Raw genomic sequence first — 15948 nt, 5'->3', positions numbered from 1 at the left:
TTAGCCTGCGGCTTCGGTGCCCTTACCCAACATGGGGCGCTTTGTACCCGCCCCTTGACTTCCTCCTGTCGGTTACGCGGGACAGTCAGTCCTAGTGGCGGCGACCATGACGGCAGCGATGATGGCTTTTCGCAGTCTCCGCAACCTGCTGATGAGGCGTGAGTCACCTCTGGACCTGTGGGGTCCATGGCTGAGTGGCGCTGTCAGAGCAGCCGTAAGACAGGGTCACCGAGGGCCCGAGCCCTTTCTCAGGACCCCCCGCGCTCCCTCAGGAAGGGCTTTCCAGTGCTGTCAGCTCGGGTCTTGCAATCTGGAGTCGCGGACAGCTGTGTCTCAGTCCTGGGCCAGGCGCACAAGAAGTGTCCTCCAATCTTAAAACCTGTATCCCTCTAAACCTAGGTCTCAGGAGGGCTCATCTCCAATCTAGAGTCACGGAGGCGTGTGTCCTCTGCTCTTGAAGCTGCTGTGTCCCCATTTTGGGTTCATCAAAGGCTCTGCCTTTCTCTCTCCAGGACTCACAGTACCCATCCAACAGGGCCTCAACGTTGGCCTTCGCCCCATGGGCTCTGCTGCACAAGAGCAGGCCTCCAGAGAAGCCCCCTGCAAAGCCTCGGACCACAGCTATGAGTCCCTTCTGGTGACAGCTGCCCAGAAGCACATTCTCCATGTGCAGCTAAACCGACCAGACAAGAGGAATGCCATGAACAAGGCCTTCTGGAGGTCTGGCCTGTAGATCCTGGAGGCCTCCCTGGAAGAAGAGGCGGGGGTAGAGGAACTGGTCAGGGTGACCTTGGGAGAGAGATGGACATTAGGGCAGGGGATTTGCACCCCAGATGTAGGCCTTCACTGCTTGCTTCTCCGCAGAGAGATGGTGGAATGCTTCAACAAGATAGCTCAAGACTCTGACTGCCGGGCAGTTGTGATCTCTGGTGCAGGAAAGATGTTCACTTCAGGTATTGCACTCCCGGCTCCCACTCCTGACAGAAGAGCAGTGCTTCGTCATTAGGGTTTTAAGCGGTCTCTAACTTAAATTTTCATCAAATTTTTGAAGGCCTAATGTAAAACATTCAAATATAGAGGGCTGGGTTGTGGCTCAGTGACAGCGTGGTTGCCTGCCATGAACAAGACCTTGGGTTCCATCCCCAGCAACTCCAATAAAAAAATTAAATAAATAAAAATTCTTTAAAAATTGTGATATAGAAATCAATCCAACCGAACCTGACAGAATCCTAGACCCTGAAGTTTGGGTTTGGATCTTTGATCTTGAACAAGGCACTTAACCACTCTGAATCTATTGCTGTGTTAACCAATTGTGTTGGGGGTGCTAGTGGATGTCTGTAATTCTACCAACTCAGGAGGCTGAGACAGGAGGATTACAAGTTTGAGGCCAGCCTCAACAACTTGACAACTTAATAAGACTCTGTCTTAAAAAGAATGAAAAGGCTGGGGATGTTGCTTAGTGGTAGAACATCCCTGGATACAATGCCCAGTATTGTAGGGGAAAACAAAAGCCAGGTATAGTCGTGTGTACCTGTAATCCCAGTGATTTGGGAGGCTAAGGCAGGAGAATTACAAGTTCAAGGCCAGCCTCAGCAATTTATTGAGACCCTAAGCAAACTAGTGAGACCCTGTCTCTATCTTTATTTATTTTTTTTTTTTGCGGTGCTGGGGATTGAACCCAGGGCCTTGTGCTTGCAAGGCAAACACTCTACCAACTGAGAGACCCTGTCTCTAAATAAAATATTTTTTTAAAGAGCTGGGAATGTGACTCAGTGGTTAAGTGCCCTTGAGTTCGATCCCTGGTATCAACAAAACAAAACGAAACAAAAAACAGGTCAGTCACCTTGTACCAGTTGTTCCTTAGAAGTGGTCACCCTTTCAGGACTGGCCGCTACATTCAGATAACCATTTGTATCTTGTCTAGCTGGAGGACGTGGTTGTTGTCTGTGGGAGGGTCGCTCTTTTGTGACCATACCAGAAGCAAAATGTCACAGACACCCATTTCTGCTCTGGGCCCATTCCAGTGCAGGGGACCCAGAGGTACAGACAGCCCTGGGCTCTGCCCTCGTGGAGTCCCCTGCTCGATGGGGAGGACAGGAAGCCATCTAGTCCCTTCTGTTTCCTCTGCTAACATGGCCGATGGCCCTTGCTTTCTTTCCTGTTTCTCTTCACTCCTTGGTTCAGTCATTCAACAGGGAGGCTGTGCAGTGCCAGAGAGCCTCCTGGTGCTGGGGACGTGGCGAGAAGGGAGGCAGCCCTGCTCCTGACCACTCGCCCTCGTGCATGTTTGAGAAAAAAAGATGAGGCTTCATTCATGGGTCTCATCTTTCAACTCCCAGCTAATTGTGGCACCTCTTGTCCTGTTAGCAGCAAAACCTCGAAGGTCAGAAAGAAGATACTCAGGGTCACAGTGACGCAATGATGGAATAGAGCTACTTAAGAAAACAAAAACAAAACAAAAAAACCAATTTATTTATATTCTTGGAGCACAAGGCCACAAGGTCCTATGCTTTTTTTTTTTTTTTTTCTTTCAGAGTTTGCAATTGAATCCAAGAGTACGCTGAACTACATCCCCAGCCCTTTTGGTTGTTTTTGTTTGTTTGTGTGTTTGTTTTTTGTGTGTGACAGGTTCTCACTAAGTTGCTAGGCCTGGTCTTGAACTTGCAATCCTCCTGCCTCAGCCTCCTGAGACGAAGGGATTGCAGGCGTGTGCCACCACATGCAGCTGGTCAGGCCCTGTTTTACGCACATAAAGCATATTAATTGATTCTACTCACACCTGGGTGGGGCAGGTTCTATTGTAATCCCCATTTTGAAGATCTAGAAACAGAACAGAGAGAAGACCTTGGCTTGCTTCTCACAGCCAAGTGCAGAGCTGATGTGTTTTGTTGTTTGTACTGGGGAGTGAACTTGGGGTGCTTTACCACTGAGCCACATCTCCAGGCCTTTTTATTTTTTATTAGAGACAGGCCTCACTGAGATGTTGAGGCTGGCCTCAAACTTGTGATCCTCCTGTCTCAGCCTCCTGAGTCCCTAGGATCACAGGCATGTGCCACTGTGCCTGGAAGAGTCCTTGATCTTAACCACTGTGACTGTGACCCAGGTAGCTGCAGTGCTGGTTAGAAGCAAGGGCTTGGGCAGTTGTGACAGCGGGCGAGTGTGTTATTAGCATGCACGAAGTCCTGGGTTCCATCCCTAAAACCAAAAGGAGGAAAAGGCTCTGGCATCAGGCAGCCCTGCTTCTGCCACCTGCGATTGTCCCCTTGCTTCTCTGCTGCTGGGTTCTTATCTGAAGAATTTGGACGTAACGTTAGCACTGATCTCATTGGGTTGCTATGAGGGTAAAGTGAAAGAAGTTACCGTGTGCAAAACATGACTATGTGCCTGGTGTGAGCACAGCGAACTGTTTTGGTGTGGCTGTCGCGGTGATGAATGGCAACAGCGTGGTCATGAAATGCTATTTAGAAGTTCCCAGGGAAAGAGGCTGGGCAACTCACCTGCAATGATCCGTTCTTGCTTTGGAGGGGGACAATGGGTGCCAACATCTGGGGCCCTTTATTTCAAGAAGCTGCAGTTGGCGCTGTCTGCAGGTCCAAGGCAGTTAAACCAGAAAAACCAGTGAGGAGTGGGGCACGACTGTGACTCCCGCTGCTTGGGAGGCTGAGGCAGGAGGATAGCATGTGTGAGGCCAGCCTTGGCAACTTAGTGAGACTGTGCCTCAAAATAAAAACAAGGGTTGGGGTTGTAGCTCGGTGGAAGATCGCCCTGTGTAAAATCCCCAGTCACACGCATGCACCGTGGAGGGCGGTGTCATGGGGGCCAGCTGGGGATCGTCATAGCTCTTGATGAGTCACTCGGGCTCCTCAGATGTAGTGAGGGAGCCAGCATTGCCAGCAGGCTGATCCAGTAGCCGTGCCTCTGCTGAAATGGAGCACACGATTGTAGTCACTGCATTCCAGGCCCCACTCTGGGCCCCTGGGGCTCCCTCATCCCCCAGCTGTAGCCCTGTCTGCTTCCAGAAGGGTTTGTGGTTGTTGTCCTATTTTTTGGCACCAGGAATTGAACCCAGAGGAGCCTAACCACTGAGCCACACCTCCACCCCTTTTTACTTTTTGAGACAGGGTCTCACTGAGTTGCTTGGGGTCTCGCTAAATTGCTGAGACTGGCCTTGAACTTGGTGATACTCCTGCCTCAGCCTCCCGAGTCCCTGGGGTTACAGGCGTGCACCACTGTGCTGGCCAGAACCCAGTTCTACCACTCAAGCCTGTGTGACTTTAGGCAAGTCTGTCACCTCTCTGTGCCTCAGTTTACCCACCAGCAAACTGAAGCATGCTAGGGTCGACCTCGCTGGGTTGCTGGAGGGACCGAGCAGTGCCTTGGTGGCAGCCTGTGTTCACTTCTGGCTCACACGCCACCCCCGTGAGACCTGCGTGACTTGCTCTCTGCATCGCAGTGACTTGGGGTTCACACCCACGGAGCTGGGATTCTGACGCTGGCCAGGGTGGTGCGTGGGTCCTGGGAGGCTGGTTGAGCCCCCTCCTGCCTCTTCTTCAGGTATTGACCTCATGGACGTGGCTTCAAATCTGCTGCAGCCGGAAGGGGACGATGTGGCCCGCATCAGCTGGTACCTGCGTGACCTCATCAGCAGATACCAGGAAACCTTCAGTGTCATCGAAAAGGTGACTCGCGCTGGGGCTGCAGGGCCTCCTCTCTGGTGCCTCTGTGCTCAGCCTGACCCCGCGCCTCTCCTTCCCTTCCAGTGTCCCAAGCCAGTGATCGCGGCTGTCCACGGGGGCTGCATTGGAGCAGGTGAGCCCACGCTGGCTGGCTCCTGCCTCAGCCTCAGCTCTGTCGCTACTGAGACCTGGCCCCCAGACACCACCCAGGTCCTGCAGCAGGGCTGGTTCAGCCTCGTTCCATGACCCCGGCTTCCTCCCAGGTGTGGACCTCATCACCGCCTGCGACATCCGCTACTGTGCCCAGGACGCAGTCTTCCAGGTGAAGGTGAGCCGCCCCTAGGCTCCAGCCTCCGGGGGTCCTGGCCACTGGGCGGTGAGTGGCAGAGCTGGAGCGTGGCAGGGACAGGGTGGGCCTGCCCTGAGGGCCTCTTGGAAGAGGGAGTCGGAACTGGGCCTTCCAAGGCCAGGCTGGACCGTGGAGGAGCCAGCGGCAGGAGTCCCAGCGAGGTCGTGAGCAGCGGTATGGGGACAAGGCTGGCACAGGCTCCTGCTGGGGGGCACGGAGACAGGATGGAGAACTGGGACAGAGGTGGGAGACCCCAGGAGCCCACCTGGGCGCAGCCTGCGGGGGTGGGAGAGCCCCTCGGGTGGCGGTGGGTGGGGCCTCTGTAGGAAGAACAGAGCAACAGGGCTCAGAGGTCTCGGGGGAGCATCGCAGGCAGAATGGAACCCTGACACTACTGCGCCCCCAGGAGGTGGACGTGGGCTTGGCTGCCGATGTGGGGACACTGCAGCGGCTGCCCAAGATCATCGGGAACCAGAGGTGGGCGCAGCGAGGGAGCCCCGGGAGGGACCGCAGGCCCCTAGGTGACAGCCGCCGCTGACCCACCTTCCCTTTTGCAGCCTGGTCAACGAACTGGCCTTCACCGCCCGCAAGATGATGGCAGACGAGGCCCTGAGCAGTGGGCTGGTCAGGTAGGGCCCAGGGACCGCGGGGCTGCGTCCCCACTCCAGGACTCCAGGAGTTTCTCGAGAGGTCGTCTCCTCCGGGCCAGCACCCTCCGTCCCGGGGCCCTTGTGCTGGGCTCCTCTGCGAGCGGCCGTGTCCTCTGCCTCCTCCCGTTGCCCGTCCAGACCCTTCTTGTCCCTTCGTGGCAGCCGCGTGTTCCCGGACAAGGAGCTCATGCTGGACGCAGCCTTTGCCCTGGCGGCCGAGATTGCCAGCAAGAGCCCGGTGGCCGTGCAGAGCACGAAGATCAACCTGCTGTACTCGCGTGACCGTCCCGTGTCCGAGGGCCTCAACTACATGGTAAGGCTGGGGTGGCCCGGCGGGCCTGGGCGTGGGGGCTGTCCCCAGACTGGTGCGCTGCCAGCCTTGCCCATGGCCCTCTTTGTGCAGGCGACCTGGAACATGAGCATGCTGCAGACCCAGGACATCATCAAGGCCGTCCAGGCCATGATGGAGAAGAAGGACGCCAAGAGCGTCACCTTCTCCAAGCTCTGAGTCCTCGTGTCCCGGCCTGGAGGCCCCTGGGGTCCGGCCTCCCCCGAGTGGTGCCTGCTTCTTTATGTGCAGAGGGGGCTGTGGAGAGCGTCCTGCTGATCTCACCGTGACTTCCTGACACCGATTTCAAGTCGGGACTCTATCTTTGTTCAATAAAGCGTTATAAAGAACCTGGCGTTGTTATTGGAGAGAGGACAGGTGGTAGGACCAAGATGCTCCCGGGGACTCCGAGGTTGGATAGGGATCTGGCCAGTGGGGATGCCCTTTGGCTGCCAGCCAGAGCCCACAGGAAGTTGGAGGAGGGAGCAGGAGTCCTGGGTTCCCTGGGGCCAGAACACTCTCTGGAGCTGCCCTGCTCTCCTCCCACTTTTGGATGGAGTCCTGTCCACTGTCCCAGCACAGGGGACCCCCTGCTGGAATCTAGCCCGGGCTTTGCTACCCAGTGCTGAGCCAATTGCCTCCCTTCTTTATGCTTTGGATTTTCTTTTTAATAATTAAAAAAAAAAAAAAAAACTTTGGCAGTGCTGGGGATGGAACCCAGGGCCCCACGCACGCTAGGCAAGTGCCCACCGCTGAGTCCCACCCCAGCACTGGGTCTTCTCATCATATGTAATCCCACTCTCCTGGGTTTATGTTTGGAATGAGTGCAAGAGACCGAACATTAATGTAGTGCCTTCTGTGTGCACAAGAGATCAAACATTAATTGTGTGCCTTCTGCATGCCAAGTCCTGCTCTGGGCATTGGTTGGCTTAGTGATTCCTCCCAGGATCCACGGAGTCGATACTCTCGTTCCCATTTTGCACCTAGACAATGGGCAAGTCCAAGGTAAGAACCCAGGACTGCACGGCCAGGAGTAGTGGAGGCAGGATTGGGGCCCAGAACTGCTGGCTCTGGCCGTGGGCTCTAACCCACTGCACCCGGGAGGCCATATGCAGGGTCGGGTCGGCAGGCGCCCAGGGGCTTCCCAACTGTCACGGTTCCTGCAGTTGAAAGCTTGGTTCCTCTGCCACCTGTCCCAGGCCACTCCCGTGGCCCTGCCCTGGCCCTGCCCCCGGTCTCACCCTCCTTCTGCCAACAGAGGTCTGGGCAGGGTTTTATGGGCCCTGATAAGGCCCGGCAAGGCCGAAGTCTGCGAGCACTTCCTCTTGGTGCCTGCGCAGGTGGGGACGGGCCTCCACCGGAGAGGCCAGTGTGCACGGGGATCCCAGGAGAGGACCTAGGCCCTTCCTGCCTGCCACTCCCTTTCCCTCTGCTATAAGGGCCACCCCGCCTGCCACCTGCCACCACTTCCCTCTCCTGCATCTCGTCTCCAGGACAAGCCACCAGCCAGCTCTCAAGATGGCCTTTGTCCCGGCACCGGGCTACCAGCCCACCTACAACCCGGTGAGATACTGGCCTGGGCCCCCCACCCAGGCCCTGGCTTAGCGCCTCTCCAAGCCTCACCCCAACCCGCAGGGGACCCCTGACCATCAGGTCTCACCGGGAACTCAGGCTGATGGCTTCATCTCCCGACTTTGCTCGCTCCAGTTCAGTGTCCCCTGTGTCGGGGACTGGGAGGGTGTTCAGTGAGGGGGAAGTGCTGCGACTGTCCCACAGCCTCTGAGGCCCCTCACTGGCCCATTCTGCAGACGCTGCCCTACAACCAGCCCATCCCAGGTGGCCTCAGCATCGGAATGTCCATCTACATCCAAGGAGTGGCCAGCGAGAAGATGAAGCGGTGAGACCGTCCCCGCCCCACCCGGCTGGGCTGCAAGGAGCTGGGGCTGCCCGCCCACCTGTCGGGGCCTTCTTCCTTCCTCCACCCTGCTTGGGAGGGGGATTTTTGCCACCTCAACTGATGGGAGGGAGGGAGGATTGTAGGGAGAGAGGAAGAAAGGAGAGGGATGGCCAGTGCAAAGGCCCTGTTGCAGCTGGGTGCCTGCCCTGAGGAGTAATTCTGAAGGTTGGTGTGATGGGCAGCGTGGAATGTGCTCTGGCCTGGGTGTTCCCAGGCTCTCTGGCTGCACACGGGGAAGGACTGTTGGGGGCCAGGAAGAAGCAGAGAAGCACCAACCAATGGACGTAAAGTGTGACCACAGGAGTCCTGGTGGCATTCCTCAAGGGATGCTGGGGAGGGTGGGGGGTGGTCTAGGAGGAGCGGGAAGTGAAGGGGCGGCCGTGGGAATCCCTCTCCTGGAACTCAAGGTCACAGGCTCCCCTCCTGGCTTGGTCAGTAGTGCCAGGTCAGAGAATGTGGGGACAGGGTGGACAGAGCTCCCTGGAGGGGGTCTGCGAGGGGGCAGGTGGCCTCTGGGGAACCAGGCCTTTGTGTCTCACTAGGTTCTACGTGAACTTCACGGTGGGCCGGGACCCAGGGGCCGACATCGCCTTCCACTTCAATCCCCGCTTCGATGGCTGGGACAAGGTGGTCTTCAACTCACAGCAGGGTGGTCACTGGGGCAGCGAGGAGCGGAAGCGGAGCATGCCCTTCAGCAAGGGGGAGCCCTTCGAGCTGGTGTTCATGGTCATGGCGGAACACTACAAGGTCCGGCCGGCGGCCCCTCTCCCCTCACCCCTCGCCTTCCTTCTTCAGTTTATTTACTTATTTTTTTCAGTGCTAGATTTGAACCCAGGGGTGCTGAACCACAGACCCACATCCCCCGCCCTTTTTATATTTTATTTTGAGATACGGTCTCACGAAGTTGCTAAGGGCCTCCCTATGTTGCTGAGGCTGGCCTCGAACTCGAGATTCTCCTGCCTCAGCCTCCCGAGCCGATAGGATTACAGATGTGTGCCGTGCCCCGATCCCTTTCTTCTTTCCTTCTTCACTTTCCTCTCTTCCTTCTCCCCTTTGTCCTCACTTTTCCTTTCCCTTTTCTTTTCTTCCTGCCTAGTGCAAGCCTTCTTTCTGGTTCCCGCCTCCCCGTCCCTCAGCCGCTGACGGCCTTCTGCATGTAACTGCATCATCTCGTGCTTGGTGTTCTTGCAAAACACAGACTTTGCTGTGTCTGCTCCAGAGCTCTGGACACACACAAAAGGAAGCCCCAGGCACAAAGAGCCACCTCTTCCACACCTTGCCATGGGCGCCTCCTCTTCCGCACACTCGCCTCCTGTGTTATTTGAAAGCAGATCTCAGACATTATGTCATTTCATTCACAAATGTTTCCATTTTTAAGAGCATAGTCACAATACTGCTATCACACCTAAAAAGGAATAGTTCTTCCTTAATATCACCGTGTCCTGTCCTGTCCTGTTCTGCTGTCTCATAAATGTTTGTTATTTTTTTCAATGTGTTTGAATCCAGGTCCAAATATGGTGCATGCAGGCTGATTAATCACACGCAGGCAGGGTTTTGTTTTGTTTTTGGTTTTGGCACCGGCGATTGAACCCAGGGGCACTTAGCCACTGAGCCACACCCCAGACCTTCTTGTTTTATGTTTTATTTTGAGACAGGGTCTCGCTAAGTTGATGAGGCTGGCCTTGAACTCACGATCCTCCTGCCTCAGCCTCCCGAGCCGCTGGGATTACAGGCAAGCTTGCCTTTTACTTAAATTGTGTGCCCACTCAGCTCTGGAGTTTCTTTTTGCCTTCCATTTCTATTCTCACTCACCCTATTGTGTGGCCTGGGGCACCTGGTTGGTGACCTCAAATGGTTGTGCAGGGCTCCCTGGCCTCTGCCCTCTGACCAGGTCGCCTGTTGTGATGAAAATCCTTGTGCACGTTCTCCCGTGACCCTTCAGCAGAGTCTCCTGGACCAGATGTGGTGGGAGATCCCCAGTCCCCCAGCCCGTAGTTGACCTTGTCTGAGCACCAGATTTATTTATTTTTATTTGTGTGTGTGTGTGTAGTGCTGGGATTTGAACCCAGGGCCTTGTGCATGTGAGGCAAGCACTCTACCAACTGAGCTACATCCCCAGCCCATTTATATATTTACATATTTATTTCTCTTCCTCTTCTCTTCTCATACTAGGTATTGAACCCAGAGGTGCTTAACCACTGAGCCACATCCCCAACTCTTTTTATTTTTATATTTTCAGACAGGGTCTCACAGAGTTGCTTAGGGCCTTGCTAATTTGCTGAGGCTGGCATTGAACTTGCGATCCTCCTGCCTCAGCCTCCCCAGCTGCTGGGATTTCAGGCGTGCACCACCGTGTTGGGCTGAGCACCAGACCCCTAAGCTTGGCATCATGGGCTGGGATCACCCACACCCAGGTTCCACTTGGTCGCTCTACACCGACAGCCCTCGTTTTCTTGAGCAATGTGAAGGATCCCTTGTCCCACCACTCGGAGCTGTTGAGAGATCACTTGTTGATGTCACCACATCCGGCTGCGCTTAACATCTGGGGAGAGCTCAGTCCCACGGAGCTGGATTGGGGCCTGTGCTTGTCACTTAGCATTATGTGGGAGACCTGATGCCTGAACTACCCTGAGCCCTGGAAACAAGGCCTGGCTCTGGGCGAGATTGCCACCTGCCACTGACAGGTGCTGCCGGCCTCAGCTTCCTGACCAGCTCAGATCCCAGCAGGTTCCCATTTCACAGATGAGCAAACAGAGCCTGGGCGAGTTGCAGCTAGGCCCCAAACCTACTCATCTGGTGCCAAAACCAGGACTCCGCTTGGTCCTCTCCTGATCTCCACCTCCCACCTAAACTCTCTCTTCTCTCCCCCCCCCCACCGCCTACAAGCTGACCTCTGACCCCCGCTTGATCTCCGACCCCTGGATTCCAAGTTCCCTGAGTTCAAGGCCATCCCTGCTCACCTCCCTGTGACACTTACCACCCCAAGTCCCTGCTTCCTGGTGCCCAGCTCCTGGTGCTGAGCCCCTCGTCCTGGTCTCCAGGTGGTGGTCAACGGAAACCCCTTCTATGAGTTTGGACACCGGCTGCCCCTGCAGATGGTTACCCACCTGCAAGTGGACGGGGACCTGCAGCTTCAATCAATCAACTTTATCGGGGGCCAGGTCGCCCCAAATCAGGTGTGTGGTGTCCCCTCCTCTTTTGCCCCGTTCCTTCCTTAATCTCAGCCCACTGTCGTTCATCACCAGGCACCTGCTCTGCGCCCGACAGTGACGTCTCCTAGTGGCCAGGACCACGGTGGGGAGGCGCGGGCAGGGCGGAGGGTGCACGGGGGACCTGAGGGTGTGGAGGAAAGACTTGGCTTAGTCAGGGGTCCTGCAGGAGGAGGAGGAGGTGTGTAAACTGAGTCAGGAAGTGAGATGAGAAGGAGTAAAGAATTCACGTACAGCAAACAGACTCACGACAGGTTGCTCAACACCGTCTGTCACCTGGGAACCTCAATTAAAGCCACGGGTTGCCATTCCATGCCCAGCAAGCCTGACGAACACGCTGCGGGCAGACAGGTAGAGCGACCGGCCCTCCCACGTGGCTGGGAGTGTGAACTGGCCCAGCGTCCCCGGGAAGGGGTGGGGGAGCCTCTGAAAGCTGAGCAGACATGCTGCGGTGGCCTAGAAATGGGCCGCCACCCCACACTGGCGGCACTACCCACAGCAGCGCCATTGACAAGCCCAGGGCTAGGCATGCGGCTCAGTGGCAGAGGCCTGCCCAGCCAGCGTGAGGCCTGGGTTCCATCCCCAGCACCACCCAAATAAAACGACCCTGAACAGATAAAGCAGAGTCAGAACCCCTGCGCGTCCTCCAGCAGGTGAAGGAGTAGAGTCCATCACCCGAAGGTGAGAGGAGCAGTTAACAGGGGGCGCTCCTTTCCAATACGGAGTCCAAGAGCAAGTATGCAGTCACAAGAGAAGAAAAAGCGCCAGGTGCAGTGGCGCAAGCCGCCTTGGAGGCTGAGGCAGGAGGATTGCAAGTTCGAGGCCAGCCTCAGCAGTTTAGCGAGACCCTAAGCAACTTAGTGAGACCCTGTCTCTAAATGGAAAATAAAAAGAGCTGGGGGTGTGGCTCAGTGGTTAAGCACTCCTGGATTCAATCGCCTGTGCCAAAAAAAAAAAGAAAAAAAAAAAAAAAAAAAAGGAGGAGGAGGAGAAGAATAAGCAGCAGTGGCACAATTTATTTCCTGGGGTCTGGAGAGATGTGTGATCAAATCACAAGGAGAAGGAAGTCACTGTTAACCGCACTTTGGGTCTTGTCACCTGTGAGGAGGCAAAGGGACAGGGTGGGGAAGGCACACAGGTAGACATCTGGGTGGTACACTTGACAGTGCCACATGTCACCAGCTGGAGCCTTACACTTCCCGTGCCCTTTACTTCTCCCTGTGAGCTAATGGCGGTGAGATGCGGAACTGAGGCACAGAGAGCTTCAGTAACTGGCCCAAAGTCACAGAGCTGGTGCTCTGACAGAGGCGCAGTGGGTCTGTGCGCAGAGGGCGCCTCTGCCTCCTGCCTCCTCCACGCCCTCCGGCCGGGTCCTGCAGCACCGACGACGGGTTGTCACAGGGAAACAGCAGCGGGCCATGTTGGAAAGGCTGGAGTGGAGGCGGAAAGGAGTCAACCAGAAAGAGGAGGAAAGAGGCGGAGGACGCAGGCCGAGGGGCGCGGGGATCTCCTGGGCCGGAACCGGGAATTGGAGGCCGGTCACCACCTGTCCCAGTACTGGCTGCTTGAGCGAAGGGCCCCAGGCAGCCGGCGACCAGGCCATGGGGTGGCCGGGAGGCCTGGGTGGCTGCGGAGGCGCTGCGACTTGCGTCAGCCTCTGGGCCGAGAGCGCGGGAGTGGCAACCGCGGGTCCTGGGGCGGCAGGAGACGGGACGGGACGTTGTCCTGAAGGTCTGGGACAGGCTCCCTGGCAACTGGGTCCCCTCCGCGGGCCAGCCACGTGGCGCCACCTTGGAGCTTCAGAGACCCCCTGCCCGGTGGCCGCCACAGCGCCCTGCCCTGAATCTGGGTCCTCACCATGTCCTCTCCGCCCCACAGAGACCCGTGGGCGCGCCGCCTCACCACGTGAGTACTGCGGGGGTCCCCGGGTGGGGGTCACGGCAGGGAGGTCCTGGGGCCCGAGGACCCCGTGCCTCACCCGCTCCGTGCGTCCCCGCAGGGCCCGGGACCCAGCCACCCGCACCTGAGCAGCCTGCCCGTGAGTACAGGGCCGCGCGGCCTCGGGAGGGGCGCACGGGGAGGCGGGGGACAACGCGGCGGGCCGCGGGTAACACGGCTCCCTCCCCTTCGCAGACCATGGCCGGACCCCCCAACTTCAACCCGGTAGGCGGCCCGCGGGGCTCGGGGCTCGGGCGGGCGGGCGCAGGGACTGTGGTGGGGCGGTGCTGACCGTGCGGAGCCAGAGGCAGCGACAGGGCGGGCGGGGGGCTGGACCCGGGGCGGGAGAGGTGGGGAAGGACTTGCTGGGGACATTCCGAAGAAGAGAGCGGGCTGCACTGTGAAACTGTGTTTCTGGACCCGGCTTATGGGGGCTTGAGAATGGACCCCACGTTCTCCTCCGCAGCCTGTGCCCTTTGTGGGGAAGCTGCACGGGGGGCTGGCAGCCCGAAGGACGGTCATAATCAAGGGCTACATCCTCCCCACCGCCAAGAGGTACGGGCCCAGGGAGGGCGGCCCAGCCCCGCCTCAGACCCAGGCTCCAGGTCCCTGCTCCTTCTCCCTTGGGGACCCAGGTGCTGGACTCCCATCTGACATCCCCTCTCTGTCCCCAGTTTTGCCATTAACTTCAAGGTGGGGTCCTCAGGGGACGTGGCTCTGCACATTAATCCACGCATGGGTGAGGGCTCCGTGGTTCGGAACACCCGGACCAACGGCTCCTGGGGCTCCGAGGAGAGGAAGATCCCCCACAACCCGTTTGGGCCCTGGCCAGTTCTTTGATGTAAGTCTGGGGTCTTGCTGGGTATGGGGACACATTCCTGTAATTCCAGCTGCTCCCGAGGCTGAGGCAGGAGGATTCCAAGTTTGAGGCCAGCCTCAGCAACTGAGTGAGACCCTGTCTCAAAAAATTAAAAATGCTGGGGAGGTGGCTCAGTGGTAAAATGCCTCTGGGTTTGAACCCAGTACCAAATAATAAGGCTGGGGTCCCCTCCCCGAGTGCTGGCAGAGCCTCTGTCCTGCCCTGGCCTCATGCCTGCCCCTCGCCCACAGCTGTCCATTCGCTGCGGCTTGGATCGCTTCAAGGTTTACAACAACGGCCAACACCTCTTTGACTACTCCCATCGCCTCCCAGCCTTCCAGACAGTGGACACACTGGAAATCCAGGGCGACATCACCCTGTCTTATGTTCAGGTCTGATCTGCTCCTGAGCGAAACACCTGGAAAGGGAACAATTCCCTAGGATGCCTTTCTAACCCCAATAAAATGTCGGAGATGGTCTTGTGTGTGTGACTCCATTCGCTTCCCTCAGCACTCCTCATCCAGGTGCCCAGCGTCCGCCCACCAACCTGCCCACCCGCCCTTTGCTCCAGCCTTCAGCCCATCTACCCTTCCATCCATGCCTTCTCTCAAGGAGTTGGCAGGATTGTGTCCCTCCCCCTTTCTGGCACTGGGGATTGAACCCAGGGGTGCTTAACCCCTGAGCCCCATCCCCAGTCCTTTTCATATTTTATTTAGAGTCGGGGTCTCACTGAGTTGCTCAGCACCTCAATTTTGCTGAGGCTGGCTTTGAACTCGTGATCCTCCTGCCTCAGCCTCCCGAGCCACTGGGATTACAGGCATGGGCCACCCTGCTGGCAATACTTTAAAAATTTTTGACATTGCAATAAGAACAATTGGATAAATATCCAAGATTTTAACAATTATGTAATTTGCATATCATGAAAAATTAGAAAGCATCAATTCTTAAAAGTTAGAGCCTCTGGGCTGGGGCTGTAGCTCAGTGGTAGAGCACTTGCCTCACACATGTGAGGTACCGGGTTCAATCCTCAGCACCACATAAAAAAATAAAGGTATTGTGTTCATCTACAATTAAAAGTATTTTTTTTAAAGTTACAGCCAGAAATCATGTAAAGGAAGTGAAAATACTAGCTAGAAAACATTCAAAATAATATTGCATTAAGTTGTTAAATTCTAAACCTGAATGTCAATAAAAATTTAAAGCTAAAAAGAAGCAAATAGGATTCAGCTAAAGCAGACTTTAGAGGGCAATTCATAGCTTTAAATATGTACTAGAAAGAAAAGGAAGACCCCATACTGTGAGTAACAAACGTGTGTGTATGTGTGTGCACTGGGGATTGAACCCAGAAAAACCCTACCACTGAGCTACATCCCTGATCCTTTTTATTTTGCTAAGTTGCCCTGGCTGGCCTTTAACTTGGGATCCTCCGGCCTCAGTCTCCTGAATTCCTGTGATTTTAGACATATGTGCAGGTAGTGAATTTTCATGCTGAATGTTAGAGCAGACGAATTGGTTTATAAAGAAGAGAGCAGACTAGGAACTGTTAGCCCAGAGCGGGTGCGGGCGGGAAAGGGAGATGGAATGTCCCCCGCCTGTGGCCGCCAGTATGTGTTTATCAGAATGCAAGGATCTGAACACCTAAAAAGGATGACTTTTATTGTACATGGATAACATCACCAGATATTTTTTTTTAAATGCAATTTCCCAGGGCTTTAGACTCCAAGGTATGCTTGTCATACCCCCCCCCCCAAAAAAAAAGAAAAAAGAAAAAAGAAAAAGAAAACAAACAAAAACCAAAAGAACAAAACAACAAACTCAACAAGGAGCCGCGGAGGACTGAGGGACCCACAGTTTCTCGGGTCTCCTCCCGTGAGAGGGGACAGGCTTGGCACCGCCCGCCCGCTCCTGGGTTGGGCACCGGAAGGGACAACCCAGTCCGAAGGTCGCAGGGGCAGAAAATGCCCGGGTGGAGCCCGGGGATC

General features: G+C 56.1%; 2 protein-coding genes across 3 annotated transcripts; both read left to right on the top strand.

The window, feature by feature from the left end:
- ECH1 (enoyl-CoA hydratase 1) lies at positions 1 to 6353 on the top strand. 2 transcript variants are annotated; one of them, XM_079119368.1, is made up of 10 exons: positions 1 to 158; positions 513 to 720; positions 865 to 953; positions 4555 to 4679; positions 4761 to 4809; positions 4940 to 5004; positions 5432 to 5502; positions 5583 to 5654; positions 5838 to 5988; positions 6079 to 6353. In XM_079119368.1, exons 1-10 carry the CDS (start codon positions 107 to 109, stop codon positions 6181 to 6183), a joined length of 987 nt encoding a protein of 328 aa, XP_078975494.1. In that variant the 5' UTR covers positions 1 to 106; the 3' UTR covers positions 6184 to 6353. The 2 variants fall into 2 exon arrangements, with proteins under 2 accessions (XP_078975494.1, XP_078975493.1); XM_079119367.1 differs by having other exon boundaries at positions 5838 to 6353.
- Positions 6259 to 14444, top strand: LGALS4 (galectin 4). Its single transcript, XM_079119371.1, is given in 12 exon segments — positions 6259 to 6381; positions 7497 to 7566; positions 7812 to 7900; positions 8503 to 8707; positions 11002 to 11136; positions 13048 to 13074; positions 13169 to 13207; positions 13303 to 13332; positions 13574 to 13662; positions 13782 to 13926; positions 13928 to 13948; positions 14218 to 14444. Coding segments are annotated over 11 exon segments (972 nt in total). The 5' UTR covers positions 6259 to 6381; positions 7497 to 7521; the 3' UTR covers positions 14365 to 14444.
- The last annotated feature ends 1504 nt before the right edge of the window (positions 14445 to 15948 follow it).

Source organism: Sciurus vulgaris (genome assembly GCF_902686455.1).
Source record: "Sciurus vulgaris genome assembly, chromosome: 17".
In the NCBI taxonomy this organism is placed as follows: Eukaryota; Metazoa; Chordata; class Mammalia; order Rodentia; family Sciuridae; genus Sciurus; species Sciurus vulgaris.
Note: the sequence above shows the minus strand (reverse complement) of the source record. Positions and strands in the feature narration are given on the sequence as shown.

Bases quoted from the DNA above. Each gene is read 5' to 3' on its own strand.
- ECH1 (XM_079119367.1), top strand. From the start codon at position 107: ATGACGGCAGCGATGATGGCTTTTCGCAGTCTCCGCAACCTGCTGATG. The intron at 721-864 runs GTCTGGCCTGTA...GCTTCTCCGCAG, and splicing joins ATGAACAAGGCCTTCTGGAG to AGAGATGGTGGAATGCTTCA. The intron at 5,503-5,582 runs GTGGGCGCAGCG...TCCCTTTTGCAG, and splicing joins AAGATCATCGGGAACCAGAG to CCTGGTCAACGAACTGGCCT.